This window comes from Prionailurus viverrinus, chromosome A3 (assembly GCF_022837055.1).
Source record: "Prionailurus viverrinus isolate Anna chromosome A3, UM_Priviv_1.0, whole genome shotgun sequence".
Lineage (NCBI taxonomy): Eukaryota > Metazoa > Chordata > Mammalia > Carnivora > Felidae > Prionailurus > Prionailurus viverrinus.
In genome coordinates, this window is record NC_062563.1 from 23820453 (window position 1) to 23835557 (window position 15105).

Below are 15105 nucleotides of genomic sequence, written 5' to 3' on the forward strand. Positions count from 1 at the left end.
TGAATGGGCAGCCACTGGTGGAATACAACAGAAGCTAAGTGACCATATGAAAGGGATCCTGCAGGAATGACCACAGCATAAATGGTTAAGAGATAGTTAATTCCTGTTCTACTGCTTATTAGCCATGTGACCTTGCGTGATTTCTCTACATCTCAATTTCCTCACTAGCTAGTAGTAGGTAGGCTATCTGAAATAATGTAAATAGCATTTAGCAAGGCATGTGGCATGGGGAAGTGGTTGATGAGTGTCCACTATCACTACAACTAAAGGGGGTACATGCACTAGGTGAAAGAATGAAGACTAGAGCCTCTAAGAGTTTTTCCAATTGTTAGGATTCCAGGAGAAGGCAGTCATAGTTAAAACTAACAGACTCTCAGGGGTGCCTGGCTGGGTCAGTTGGTAGAGCATGTGACTCTTGATCTCGGGGTTGTGAGTTCAACCCCCCACATTAGGTGTAGAGCTTACAATCAATCAATCAATCAATCAAACTAACAGACCCCAAGAGTTATGAGAGTAGTCAACCTTTTCAGTCAGTAGGGAGATCATAAAGTCAGATGATCAGAATTCAGGGGGATTGTCTGAATGAGAGGAAAGGAAAAAATGGAACACGCCCTTCCATGACTCAGGTATGGCCATGAGATGGTCAATCCTTCCAGAGAAGCCTAGATTATGTCAGGTGGTTACTCATTATTTTGGAACTTTATTGCATCTTTCACTTGGAGGATTTTCCCGGGGTGATATGCCTAATTCTTGCTGGGGAAAGTGCCTTCTGGACACTGTTCAACAAATAATTAAATTACTTACTTTAGGCATATAATTTCAAAACAAGCAAACTTCTAGCTACCATCTTGCCAACAAGTCTGCCTTGTAATAACAGTCAAATCACAAATACACACAAAGCACAAATCAACTTCTATTTTCAGAGACCTGAAAAACAAGATTTCTGAACCTTCTAGCTGCAAAATGGCAAAAAATACTGATAAAATATTAAATATATGTTGTGGGGTTTTTTTCAATGTTTATTTATTTATTTTGAGAGAGATAGAGACAGTGCAAACAGGGAAAGGGCAGAGAGAGAGGGAGAGAGAATCCCAAGCAGGCCTTGGCCATCAGCACAGAGCTCAATGCAGGGCTTGATCTCAGGAACCATGACATCATGACCCGAGTTGAAACTAAGAGTCAGACACTTAACTGACTGAGTCATCCAGATGCCCCAGTGTATGTTTTAATGTATAAGTGAGCCAGCAGGAAAATAATGAAAATTTCACAGGAGTCAAAATCAAAGCAAGACTTGTGCTTTATAAATGGTAAATGAGTACAGACTGGCTTTCCACTGGAGGTATCTGCTATACCTAATAACTCTGAAATTCATTTTAAGGCTACGTGGGAAAAAGAAAACAGAAGACAGGGGTGGGGAGTCCAATAGAAGACTCCCACATAAAACTGGACCTCCAAAGGGCTAGTCAGGGGTCAATAAACTATGGCATGTGAGCAAAATCTGGCCAGCCTCCTGTTGCTGTATGGCCTGTGAACTAACAGTGGTTTTAATACTTTTAATGGTTGAGAAGGAGAAAAAAAAAAAAAAAGAGAGAGAGAAAGAGAGAGAGAGATTTTTGTGACATGTGAAAATTATGTGAAATTAAAATTTCAGTGTCCACACTTAAAGTTTTATTTGAACACAGACATGCTCATTTGTTTACATGGTTATCTCTGGCTACTTTTGTACTATAATTATGACAGAGACCATAAGGTCCACAAAACCTAATATGTGGCCCTTTACAAAAAAATCTTGCCTATCCCTGGGCTATAGTACCCTCAGTAGAAGGATAAGGATAAACTTGAGAGAAAGAAGAAGGAAAGAGAGAAATGGGGAAGAGAAAGGGACAGAAAGTAGGGGGAGAGAAAACAAAACACAAAAAATCCCACAAAAGGAAACAGCAAGAACATTTATTTGCTTCAACTTTTACACAGGATTAAAAAAAAAAAATCTCCATTGAGAAGTCAACCACAACCTGGTCTTCATGTGGGCATAGGGCTTGAATGTGACCCCAAATACTTTCAACATAAATTTTATTTCACTTCATTTTAAAATTTTATTTTGAGATGGTTCTGGGATGATAGAACCTTTAATCCAACACTATTAGTACAAGTGACCTCAGTTAATTTCTATCATATTTCTGTGCCTCAGTTTCCTCATCTATAAAAATGGGGATAACAACAGTGTCCTCCTCTTCTGCTAGGAAATTCCTAACAGAAGAAAAAGCAAATTCTCTGAAGAAAAACTCTTCCACCTTAGGCCAAAAGGATTCCCACAGAAAAATTTCTAAAGAATGTGAGCTCAGAGTCAAGAATCATAAAACACAGGAGTGAGAACCAATGGAAAAAACATGTAACAGAGTCAGGCTCGAAAAGATTTTGTTTTTATTTTATTTTTAATTTTTTTAAATTAATTTATTTTATTTAATTTTGAGAGAGAGCAAGTGAATGAGCAGGAGAGGGGCAGAGAGAGAGAGAATCCCAAGAAGACTCCGCACTATCAGTGCAGAACTTGATGTGGAGCTTGATCCCACTAACCATGAGATCATGACCTGAGCTGAAATCAGGAGTTGGGCGCTTAACTGAATGAGTCACTCAGGAGCCCCTGCCCGAAATGACTTTAGTTATTGGTGTTATTAAATAGCATAAAAATATGTTTCATGTGTTTAAAGGATAAAAGAGAGGATGAAAATATAAATTAAGGAAAGAAACTAAAATATGACCAAGAAGATTTGAAAAAAAAAAAAAACTGAATAGAATGTCTAGAAATAAAAAAATTTAATAAGTGAAATATAAAACTTGGTGAATAGACTACATAGCAGATTAGACACAGCTGAAAGGGAGTTAGTGAGTAGAAGACAGATCTGAAAAATCATCTACAATACAGTATAGAAAAAGAAAAATGAATGTAGAAAATGTAATAGTCAAGATACATGGAAAATACAGTAAGAAGGTCTGACAAACAACTAATCAGGGTCTTCTCGACACAAACAATAGCATAATGCATATGCTGAGAGAAAATAACTATCATCCTAGAATTTTATACCCAATGAAACTATCTTTCAAGAATAAAAGTAAAATAGAAATATTTTCAGACAATTAATTACCAACAGACCCTCACCAAAGAAATTCTTTTCCAAGGAGGAAAATAAATCCAAATAGAATGTCTGATATGCAAGAAGGGATGATGAGTGAAAATCATTTGTAATTTTTTCAGTGTATCTAAACAAATATTCACGGTTGAAAACAAGTCAAAATAATTTGTGGTGTTAACAAACTAGTTAAAACAAAACACATTGAATAAAACAGTTCATAGGTCGGGAGGAGTGAATGCAGTCCTTGTGTCATTCAGGAAAATGGCAAACATACTGATTAACTTATGATTTTATTAAGTATGTATTTTTAAAAATTTTTTAATGTTTTTGTTTTTTAATTTATTTTTGACAAAGAGAGAGAGCATGAGCAGGGGAGAGGCAGAGAGAGAGACAGAAACACAGAATCTGAAGCAGGCTCCAGGCTCTGAGCTGTCAGCACAGAGCCCGATGTGGGGCTCGAATTCGTGAACCGCAAGATTATGACCTAAGCCGAAGTCAGCTGCTTAACCGACTGACCCACCCAGGCGCCCCTATTAAGTACGTATTTTTAAATATTAAAGGAAACAACTAAAATTTTTTTAAAAATAGAGAACAGACCACCCAAAGTAGTAGAGAGAGAAAAAGAACCCGGAAAAGAATACAACTTAATCATCCAATTGAACTCCCTAAAAGAAGTTAAGAAAGGTGACCTCCCTGCCCCAAAAGATATAAAAAGGCAGGAAAAATAGCATCAGATAGTAGAAATAAATCCAAATATACCTATAGTCACAATAAAAGCAAATAGACTAAGTTATATAATTAAAAGATAAAAGAAATACAGTTCTGAATTAGACAAGAAGGGGTCCAAGGCATTCCTCTGCTCCCTTTACATCCTGGGGCCAGTATAACAATCCTAAATCCCAGGATCCATGTTTAATTCTCTGTACATACTCAAACAACAACAATAATAGTTAACACAAATATAGAGCTTACTACATACATGTCAGGAATTGTTCTTAGTGTTTTTCACATATTGCTCAATTACTAGCTAGAAGCTGGATTTTACACCATGGGACCAGGCTAGTCCTGCTCAGATTTCACTCTTATAAGCAGCAATATCTGTCCCAAGAGTCAATGGGTGGAGCACTCACTGAAGGGAGGCCACATCTGCCTCTCCTGTTCCCAGCCACATCCATGACCTACCCATTTCTCCTGGAGCCGGTTCACCTCCTCCTCATGGGCTGACTTCTGCTGCTGCAGGGCAGTGTGCCCCTCTTGCTCAGCCTGGGCCAGCTGTCTGGCTGCATTCTCCCGCTCCTGCTCTGCCCGGCTCCGTTCAGTGTCCAGTTCCAGCTTCAGGCACCTCACTTCCCCTAAGATGCCAGGGACAGGTATCTCTCGCTGGGCCTCTGCCCTCTTCCCCTCTCCCTTCTCCCCAGATCTCATAAACAACTTCCGTCCGAGAAGCCCTGAGCCTGGCTGGAGGAGGACCTCTGAGCTTCCCATTTGCTCCAGGCTTTCAAGATCTCCATGGAATGAATAGTCCCCATCCCAGTTGCAGGGCCTGGGGGGGGGGGGGGGGGGGGGGCGCGGCGGGGAGGAGAGGAGGGGTCTCACCTTGAATTACTTCCTTGGCTTGAGTGACAGTTTGAATCTGGACCTCCAGCTGTCCCTTGGTGACCTCTATCAGAGAATTTTGTTGTTGGGCCTCGAACAGATTGCTCTCCAGTTGCTCCTTGGCTGAGCTGTCAGGTTCAGGAATAAGGAAGAGTTCTTACCCATCCAGCCCCTTAACCTTCCTTAAGAGGAGTTGGATTCTAAGTACTGACTACCCAGAGAAATTAGGCGGCAATTACAAATTCATAACTCATTTAGGACCCGTTTACTTTGGGCAGGGAGCTTAGGTTGGCTACTCCTTGCCTTGCAGAACTCTCTCTGTCCTTGGCTGAACTGCGTGTGGGCCCTACCTGAGCCCTAGTAGTTGTTCAGAGAGGTCCTGCCGGTCTCGTTCCACAGCCTGCAGCCGCACCTCTAGGCCTGCTCTCTCCCGTACTAGGGCCTCCTTCTCCTGCACTTCCCGAGCAAGCACTTCGTCCTGTCGCTTCATCTCCTGATGCAGCTGCTCCAGCTGAGCGAAGGCTGCCTCCTGCTGATGGTGAGCCTGAGAGGGAGAAATCCGGGAGATTACAGGGCAGAGGCAGGATCCCCTGGGGCTGCTATCACCAGGTTGGGGCATTGGCCCTTCAGAGACTCTGGACCCAGCTCTGTGAGTCCTGAGCATTGTCCACTCATATAAGTGGCATTTATCTACTTCCCTCATCAACCTGTAGAACTCCCAGCCCAGGAAGCATGTTCTCCTTTGTGCAAGACCCGGGGTTAGGGCTGCAAGAGAACTACCTCTAAGGAGCTTTTAGTCTTTAGAATTTAAAACATGTATATCATCAGGAAGAAAACAATCAGTCTCTGAGAAAGGGATTCTGGGAAGGAAAATTTGTATCATTTTAGGGCAGTGAGAAGTTTGGTAGAGGCAAAAGATGATCTTTGAGCTGTGTCATTGGTTCAGAAAAAATTTACTGAGCCGCTGCTATGTTCTGGACATTGTGCTAAAAGATGGAGGAATAAAAACAACTAAGACACAGCCTTGCCTTCAAGGAGCTTTTGGTCTAATGCTGGAGACTGTAAACATATAATTATAATACAGTGAGAAGGCTGTGGCAGCTGGAACATGCAGGAGGTACTGTTAGAGCATCCAGGAAAAGGCATCTAATTCAAACTGGAAAGTGTGAAGTAGTAAGGAGTCTGAAGGATTCTTATGGGAATTGTTTAAAAAAACACCTTTTTTAACGTTTATTTATTATTGAGAGACAAAGAGACACAGAGTGTGAGCAGGAGAGGGGTAGAGAGAGGGAAGACACAGAATCTGAAGTAGGTTCCAGGCCTACTTCAGCTCTGAGCTGTCAGCACAGAGCCTGACACGGGGCTTGAACTCACGAACGGTGAGATCACTATCTGAGCCGAAGTCAGTCGCCTAACCAACTGAGCCACCCAGGCACCCCTGGGAATTGTTTTTAAAAAAGGGAAGATATGGGGCGCCTGGGTGGCTCAGTCGGTTAAGCGTCCGACTTCGGCTCAGGTCATGATCTCGCAGTCCGTGAGTTCGAGCCCCGCATCGGGCTCTGTACTGACAGCTCAGAGCCTGGAGCGTGTTTCAGATTCTGTGTCTCCCTCTCTCTCTCTCACCCTCCCCTGTTCATGCTCTGTCTCTCTCTGTCTCAAAAATAATAAAAATAAAAGGTTAAAAAAAAAAAAAGGGAAGATGTACCTGAAACCAGTAACACTGGTCACTTTTAGGAAGTAAGACCTTTTCACTTCCTGAATCATTTCTGTTGAGTTTTCATCTTCTACATTGAGTACGTGTGGTATCTTAATGGGATGTATCAGTTTTGTGTTCTCACCTCGCTTAATTTCTCTTGAATTTCTTCCTTCTCTTCCTGGATGCCCCTGAGATCTGCCCGCAGCTCAGCCCCAGTCTCCTCTGCTTTCTGCAGCTGAACCTCCAGGTGAGTGTTCTTCTCCTGCAGGGCGTCCCTACTCCTCTCGGCTTCTGCCAGGCCCAACTGCAAAGTGCTTCTTGCCTGCTCAGCTGCTTCCATTCTGCTGCACATAGATTGGTTCTCCTGTTCCAACTACTGGTCAAAAGGGGAAAGGCATCAAAGACAAATGGTTACAGTTTATAGACCAAGTGCTAAGACGGAAGTCCAAGTAAGACATGAATCTATGACTCATAGGAGAAACACAGGAGGGCTTGTAAGAGAGGGGGACTATGCATTCAATTGGTCTGGTGCCTGTTTTCCAGGTACTAGATGGGTTGATGCTGGGGATGGAGATTAAAAAGGCAAAACCCTACTCTTAAAGAATTCAGAATAAAGGGAATCTGGAACATTTCTAGGGCTCAAGGGAATAGGAGCAGTGAAGAGACATGTTAACTTTGCAACCTATAAGAAACACACTCTTTGAGATGTAGGCTCTTTAGCAGATCCTTTTCTCGAGATTGCTATTATCTCACACAATGGGATTAAAAACTGAGTCTTCCTTCCAGAGGACACAGGCCTCCTTCCCAGCCCTGGAGATTTTACCCTCCAGCCCAAAGGTGGTTCTGCTGTAGGTGTGGGAGCAGACTATTTTTAACGGCTAAGCCCAGGCCTTATAGTCTTTGCTGCCCTCTGTTCCGTCAATGTTTCTTTTGCTCATTTTAGGACCACATTTGGGAACTGATCCATCTTGCACTGATCCATTAAGGACTCTTCCCTGTCATGGGCATGAGCTTTACCAGTCACTGGCTTGCCTTCTGTCAGGGCCCAGCCCTTACTCTGTGGATCAGAGAAATCTGTGCTCACCTGGAGAAGCTGCTGGTTCAGTCCAACTTTATCTAAGGCCAAAGCCTCATTTAAGGCACTGAGCTTTGCAGCTGCAGCCCGAAGGTCGGCGACCTCTGCCTTCAGGCTGTTCTCAGAACTAGACAGCTCCGCAACACACCGTTCTGCCTAAAAACAAAGAGAGTTAAAGGGTTTCCGTGTTCACGTTTTCCCACCACGGTGAACAGCTCACATCCCCAACAATTGCTGCCGTCCTTGTACAGAGATCAGTTAACGCTCCAATCCTTCCCTTACATTTGAAACAAGTTTTCCCTTCATTCATTCACTCCTTTGTTCATTCATTGAGAAGTGAGAGAGGAGCTCATAGTACAGAGGCACAGACATCAGGATGTAGAAACAACTATCGCTGTGATGACTTCATACACAATGTCAGCACAAAGTGCTCTGGAAACTCAAAAAAAAAAAAGCATTCGTTGAGGTTGGGGGAGCCAAAAGTGCTTGGTAGGAGAGCTGGCGATTAAGTTGGGTATTGAGAGGTGAGAAGCGGTTTGTGGTGAGAGAGAGAGGAAAGAAGCAGTCCGTGGGAAGTGAAGAGTACGTGGGAAGCAGCAGAGTCATGAAAATGCATGGCGAAACTGAAGCTGTGGCAGGAGTCCAGGTATATGGGGAGTTAGGACAGGTTATAGACAGAGGAGGAAGCCAGAAGGCAAAGGGCTTTGAATGTGGCACCAAGCAGCTGGGAAGCCACTGAATGGTTACAGGACGGAGACTGATGTAACCAGATTTATACTTTTGAAAAGCATTCTAACTCCAGTGTAGAGTACACTGGGAGGGACAGAACCCAAAAGCAGAGACTAGTAAGTGATGCAGGAAATATGAAGGGTCGAGACTTGAAGGGTGAAGAATGAGGCAGGCCGCATGGCCTTTGCCTAGAAACATAACTTTCCAAGCCACCCACACCACCCAGCAAGTGAGGGGTGGAGGCCCACGCACCCTGGCCAGTGCCGCGGTCACTTCTGTTTGCTCTTGCCTCAGCAGCTCCCTCTCCAGGTGACTGGACTCCAAGGCTTCCCGAAGTGTGATCAGCTCACTGAGTGATTCGGACTGTTTGGCTTCCAGGCCTGCCAGCGTCTCCTGACTACAATGGAAAGAGAGGAGGCTGGGGGCCATCTCAGGGAGTGGTCACACTCCAGAAGGGAACAGGAGTGTAATTACCTTTGCCAAGCAAAAGAATGAAGCTCTCTAAAAACTGATATGACCTCCATGACATATACAGTGAAAAAGGCAAGAAATTGGGAGAAATAAGAATATATACATATATTTGCATAAAGTAGCTGGAAAGATAAAGAGAAAGCAATTAATTATTTTTTTTTTGAGGGGAGAAGGGGCACAGGGGGAGGGAGAGAGAATCTTAAGCAGACACCATGCCCAGCGCAGAGCCTGATGTGGGGCTCTAACCCACAAACCGTGAGATCATGACTTAAGGTGAAATCAAGAGGATGCTTAACCAACTGAGCCACCCAGGCACCCCAAGAGAGCAATCTAAATGGGAAGGAAGGGAAATGGGATGGATGAAGCAGAGAGGTGTATCTCTGTGTTTGTCTTTTTAAGTAGCTTTGACTTTCAGATCGTTATAAATATTTTTTTTAATTTTTTTAATGTTTATTCATTTTTGAAAGAGAGAGGGAGAGAGAAGAATGAGTGGGGAAGGGCAGAGAGAGAGAGGGAGACACAGAATCCAAAGCAGGTTCCAGGCTCTGAGCTGTCAGCACAGAGCCCGATGCGGAGCTTGAACCCACAGACTGTGAGATCATGACCTGAGCTGAAGTTGGCTGCTTAACCAACTGAGCCACCCAGTCGCCCCCAGATCGTTATAAATATTGATAAATGTATTATCGATTCACACTAATTAAATTTAAAAACAAATAATCATCTTTGTGGGTTGTCTTTCCTCCTCCTTGATACAGGGGAGACCATTACTTGCACGAGTCATGACCCTTACAGAAGTCCTTTCATGCCTACTGGCTGCAAGGAGCTAGGGCACAGGAGAGGAGGGGGATACATATGCCAAAAGTGTAACTGTACCTGTACTGTAACTGGTACCAGTTATTGAAGACATACCACATGCCAGGCTCTATGCCAGCATTTTGCAAAACAGCATTCTAATCTCCCTGTGTTCCTTCAAGGTAAATACTATCATCTCCATCTTACAAATAAAGTAATCTGCCCAAGTGGCAGGACCACAATTTAAACCACACTTTTGCCAGCTCGAAAGTCCTTGCTTTCTCTATGACGTTATATAGGGGAATTTACAGATTAGCTGGTCTCTTGACTCTGGAATTCCCTTCCTAGACCAACTCATTTCCCATGACTTCCCAGAATGAAGTCCTACCCCTCACCCAGCCCAGCCCACCTTGAACATCTTTGCTGATCTGTCCCTTTTGCCCCTCTCCCACTCTCCACAATCAAACATGTCAAGGCCCAGCTCAAAGGCCACCATCTCCTCCATGAAACTTTCAATTGTTAACTCTCACTCCCATGCTCCCAGAGGACCCAGCCTGAAGCTCTATCTCATTCATACTTCATCTGGCCTCATGCACAGTTTGCTATTTACTTGTCTGTTTTCCCCCAGTAGACCACAAACTGCTTGAGATCAGTGCTTGTGTCTTATTTGCTTCTGACTCCCCCGCAGCCCTTATGGGTGCTCAGAAAAGCCTGGGTGAACTTTCTGTATTCATCTTTCTGCAAAAGAAGGAGCGGGAAGCTAATGTGAGCCCACTGCACGCCCGGCTGTGATTCACTCCACTTCCTAAGAGATGGGGGTGGGGTGGAGGAGGGTGTGGAACCGAAGGGAAAATCAAGCCCTAGGAAGGAGGGGACCGGTCACTCACAGGCGCTTCCTTTCACGGACAGCCAGGTGCAGCTCTTCCTGCTGTTCCTCCTTCTCGCCCTGAGCAGAGTCCCCCTGCAGCTGAAGCTCCATGTTGGTCCTTCGCAGTCGCCACGCCTCCTGTTCCAGTACCTCCAGCTGCTGCTGCAGCTCCTCCCTGGTCTTCTGCAGGAGCTCTCGCTCCCTAGAACATGGAGTCCAGAGATGAGCAGAAACCTTGGAACCTCAAATCCTTCCCGGAAGCAGATGTCACAGGGTCAAAGGACAGAGGTGTCTGTTTCCTTTAAAAACCTCATCTTCCAGGGCACCTGGGTGGCTCAGTCGGTTAAGCGTCCGACTTCGGCTCAGGTCATGATATCACGGTTCGTGGGTTCGAGCTGCACGTCAGGCTTTGCACTAATGGCGTGGAGCCTGCTTCGGATTCTTTGTCTCCCTCTCTTTCTGCTCCTCCCTCACTCACATTCTCTCTCTCTCTCTCTCTCTCTCTCTCTCTCAACAATAAATAAATAAACATAAAAAAAAAAACCCTCATCTTTCCTTTTAGGCGGGAAACTGTTGTTTGTTTGTTTTTGTCATCACAAAGATCCAAAACTAAGTGAGCAGGAATAAGCAGAACACAAAGCAAGACAGCCCAGAACTGTGTGACCGCAGAGTCACTTCGGGGGGAGGGGCGGGATGAACAGCCTTCTGCTTACTTGCTGAGAGACTCCACCTCTCCCTGGAGGTCTGTGGTCTGCCCTGCCAGAGTGTCACGTTCCCCGGTGAGTTTCTGCAGCCTCTGTCTCAAGGCCTTGACCTCCTCCTCCCACTGATCATGCTGTCTCCGCAAGGAGCTCACAGCTTCCTGACAGCCAGAAAGCTGCTGCCTCAGGTCCTGGGGAGGGAGAGTAACAGAAGTGAGATGGTGAGCAAGAGGAAAGAGCAAAGGAGGGGCATCAGGGGCCTGAGAGTGGGGCTGGGCGAGGGGGCTGAGCTAAAAATAGAGATCTGGCTGGTCAAGGGGTGCCTGGGTGGCTCAGTCGGTTGGCTCAGGTCATGATCTCACGGTTCATGAGTTCGAGTCCCGCATCAAGCTCGCTGCTGTCAGTACAGAGTCAGCTTTAGATTTTCTGTCTCCCTCTCTCCGCCCCCCTCTGCTCCTGCTCTCACTCTCAAAAATAAATACACATTTAAAAAAAGAAAAAAGAGGGGCGCCTGGGTGGCTCAGTCGGTTGAGTGTCCGACTTCAGCTCAGGTCACGATCTCACGGTCCGTGAGTTTGAGCCCCGCGTCGGGCTCTGGGCTGATGGCCCAGAGCCTGGAGCCTGCTTCCGATTCTGTGTCTCCCTCTCTCTCTGCTCCTCCCCCGTTCATGCTCTGTCTCTCTCTGTCTCAAAAATAAATAAACGTTAAAAAAAAAAAAAAAAAAAAGAAGAGATGTGGCCAGTTTTAGCCAGTCGAGAAGACAGAGGATCAAAGATTACTGGGCTTCTGTGGTTCCCAGAGTCTCAGAGTCCATCATCTTCACATGTGAATTGGGGGAGTGGGGGCGGTCATGGAGATAGTTTAGTGTGGCTGGGACCATCAGAGCTGGGGAACACTTACCCACGGTGTCCCAGGGCTCCAGTTGCATACCTTTGTGTAATGCTATACGAAAGTTGCGTGCAAAGTGAAACGCACAGAAAATGGTGCCCGTTACCCACAAGTACAACTGGGCAGACACTGAGAGCTTCTAAAGAGCACTTTGGGGGTATTGATCAAACACCTCATGACTAGTCAACATAGTGAAAGGGGCAGTCCAGGCCAGGAGGGTGCCTGGGGCACAAATCAGTTTAGACACCCATTCCTGTGGCTGAGGAGGAATGGTGGGGCTCTCACCTGCACAGCCTGGCGTCTTCGAGTCACCACTGAACGCACCAGAGTAAGAGCCTTGCCTGGGTCCTGGGAATCAAACTGGGAGGAGTCGCCACTAGGGTCCAACTCCAAGGAGCTCTCGTGACCACAGCCTGGGGTCATACCGTCCCCTTCTTCCACTATGACCTGAAACCCACCACAGCACAGTCACCACCCTGCCGACCAAGGCCTAGAGTCTACACAGAAGACGTGATACTACAGGCTGGGCCAACCTGATGTTTTCCTTCTCAGCTCCTCTCCCTGGGGGTTGGGAGGAGGGTATCTAAGAGCAAAAAGGATTGATTTCTCCAACTCCTTACCTTTGGTCACCCAAACCTAGGACTAGCAACAAGAGCACTTTCTGAGGTAATAATAAATGAAGAAATGAAGAAAGGGGATACCGACATAACAAAGACCAGAATCTAGCCACCGGCCTGAGAACTGCAGCCAGCACTAAGAGGGCCTGTTCCAGCAGGCAGTGCTAGCACATGAATGCTTAGCTACCCCTTAGGGTGCCAGTTTTCAAATACATTCAGAGAACTCGTTACCCAAAGTCCCTAAGCCCAAGTACCTCAGAGAGTGAATATCTAAGCATGACTAAGAGGACATGGAGGCCTGGGGAGGAGTGAGCCATAGCCAAGTTACCACAAACAGAAGGCTTACCAGTACCTGGGTTATATCCCTGATCACCTGCTGTAAAGACAGCTTCTCCTCTTGGGCATTCCTACTAAGTGATGCCTCGTGGTCCATTAATTCTGCATGATTTTTCTCCTAAACAGGGAAAAGATAGAGCTGTGAGCCAACCTCTCAGAAGCATCTATCATTCCACCCTCCAAATCAACCAGAATCTCATTCTGTCTCTTCTGTCAACCCCACTTTTTCTCTGACCACACGTGAGTGGTACTAATGTCCCAGGACTCTGAAGACAGTGTGATGTGGTGATTAAGAGTTCAGATTGAGTGAGTCAGAGGTCCAAATTAGACGGCCTGGATTAGAGCTCTTGCTCTATCACCTTCCTAAGATTGGTAACCTTAGGCAACTGCTTCTATGAGCTTCATTCTCTTTAACATAGGAATAATTAACAGCAACCACTTCACACATTTTTGTTGAGGCTTGAATGAAAAAGATGCATATAAATTACTCAACATAGTGCCTGGCACAAAAGAAATGCTCAATGAATATCAGCTATCATTGGAGGGAGAATGGCAGCTGCCTCTGTACAGCAAACAGATGCTTGAGATCTAAGGCGAGACAAGAGAAACCCCTAAGCCTCAGAGCTAGCAGTAAACTTGAAGACTCAAGATTTCCTCAGTTCCTTCTGATCATATTGTTAGCGAAGACCTCAAGACACAGACCTGCATTTGTGTTTTCTTTGGCCTACACAAAATTTGAACCATCGTTTATACATTGAGAGATTTTATGAATTGAGAAATTCTGACTTTCTGGCTTTTCTCAAAAAGTTAACAGATGCTAGGGGCGCCTGGGTGGCTCAGTTGGTTAAGCATCCGACTCTTGATCTCAGCTCAGGTCTTAATCTCAGGGTCGTGAGTTTGGGCAATGAATTGGGCTCCATGCTGGGTGTGAAGCCTACTTAAAAAAAAAAAAAGAAAGAAATACAAATACAAATAAAAAATAAAAAGTTAACAGATGGGCCAGACCAGCCCCCATTCCTACATGGCAATAATTTCCTGAAGTTGAACAGTGGGTGTCTTCTCCAGATGAGACATGTATTCTTTAGGGTCTGGAGTCTCTACTATGCCTTGTCATTTTCTCAATATTGAAACCAAGTGTCCCCTGTAGTACTCAAAACTAACTACGATAGCGCTAGAAAACCCAAATCCTTACAAGGGAACCCACTTCATTCTTTGGCATTATCTGGGTACTATGCACATTTGAATTTGCAAATTCCTGATCAAAAGGAACCAAAAAGGCATAAACAACTCTGAATCCCTGTAGATGCCAGCTCAGATAATACCAGGGGTTTGCATGAGGATAGGCATACAGGACCCGCCTAATAAAAGAGATCAAAATTCTTAGAAACGAAAGGAAATGTGGAATCAAGCCAGAGGTTCTCACGTCCAACTTTAGAGAGTCCCTTTGATAATATCTCTGGCAAACGTGAAGCCAGAGACACAAACCTCACTCTTCCACAGGGCAGACTGTTCACCTACTGAGCAGCTCTAGCTGTTAGACAAACTCTACCACCCTGTGACTTCTAGTCATCAACATTGCTTGTGCCCGCCTGGAAAACATCAAACAAGTCAACTCTTTTCCCCAATGTCAGTCCTTCAGATTTGTGATGGCAGCCATCATATCTTCCTCAAGCCCTTTTTGCTCCAAGCTAACCATTGCCATATTCTTCAGTTGTTTCCCATATGACTAGGTTTTGAATCACACATCCCCATCCTTTGCCAGGTGCCTCTTAATGTATGTCCCACTCTCTCTGATGAGGACACACCACATGCATACATCGTTGTAGTTTCCCCAGGAATATATAGGGATGGTAGACAGTATTTACTGGTGAATGCAAAAATGAATGAATGAATAAATATTCAGATTCAGCCAAGATTTATTTTTTAGCATTTTGTCAAGGAACATTTAACTGGTATCTTGCATTATCTATCCATAAAGGACAAGGAACCTATAGGCCTACTCCCAACTCCTTTCCCGAACAAAGGATCAGGTACCAGGATCTCCATTGCCTCTCTCAGAGCCTTTAACATCTTCTCATAATCTTCATTTTGCTTCTGAGCCTGGGTCAGTAGAACAGAGAGCTCGGTCACCCTGAAGAGAAGAGCACAGCACTGTCATTTGGGCAGTGCACTGAGGTGACAGAGCTACTATGCAGCACGCCCCA

At 45.1% G+C, this 15105-nt stretch overlaps 1 protein-coding gene across 8 annotated transcripts in view; it reads right to left on the bottom strand.

Moving 5' to 3' along the window:
• Nucleotides 1-15105, bottom strand: part of CEP250 (centrosomal protein 250) — a 52142-nt gene that overhangs the window by 22799 nt on the left and 14238 nt on the right. For 7 of the 8 annotated variants that reach the window (XM_047851532.1, XM_047851529.1, XM_047851528.1 and 4 more), the window contains 11 exons: nucleotides 14936-15032; nucleotides 12912-13019; nucleotides 12234-12395; nucleotides 11072-11250; nucleotides 10378-10560; nucleotides 8480-8624; nucleotides 7508-7654; nucleotides 6566-6796; nucleotides 5078-5271; nucleotides 4728-4855; nucleotides 4314-4483 (listed from right to left, as the gene is read on the bottom strand). In XM_047851532.1, the coding sequence (XP_047707488.1) occupies nucleotides 4314-4483; nucleotides 4728-4855; nucleotides 5078-5271; nucleotides 6566-6796; nucleotides 7508-7654; nucleotides 8480-8624; nucleotides 10378-10560; nucleotides 11072-11250; nucleotides 12234-12395; nucleotides 12912-13019; nucleotides 14936-15032 (1744 nt within the window). The remainder of the gene's footprint in view (nucleotides 1-4313; nucleotides 4484-4727; nucleotides 4856-5077; nucleotides 5272-6565; nucleotides 6797-7507; nucleotides 7655-8479; nucleotides 8625-10377; nucleotides 10561-11071; nucleotides 11251-12233; nucleotides 12396-12911; nucleotides 13020-14935; nucleotides 15033-15105) is intronic. The other variant, XM_047851533.1, reaches the window with a different exon arrangement.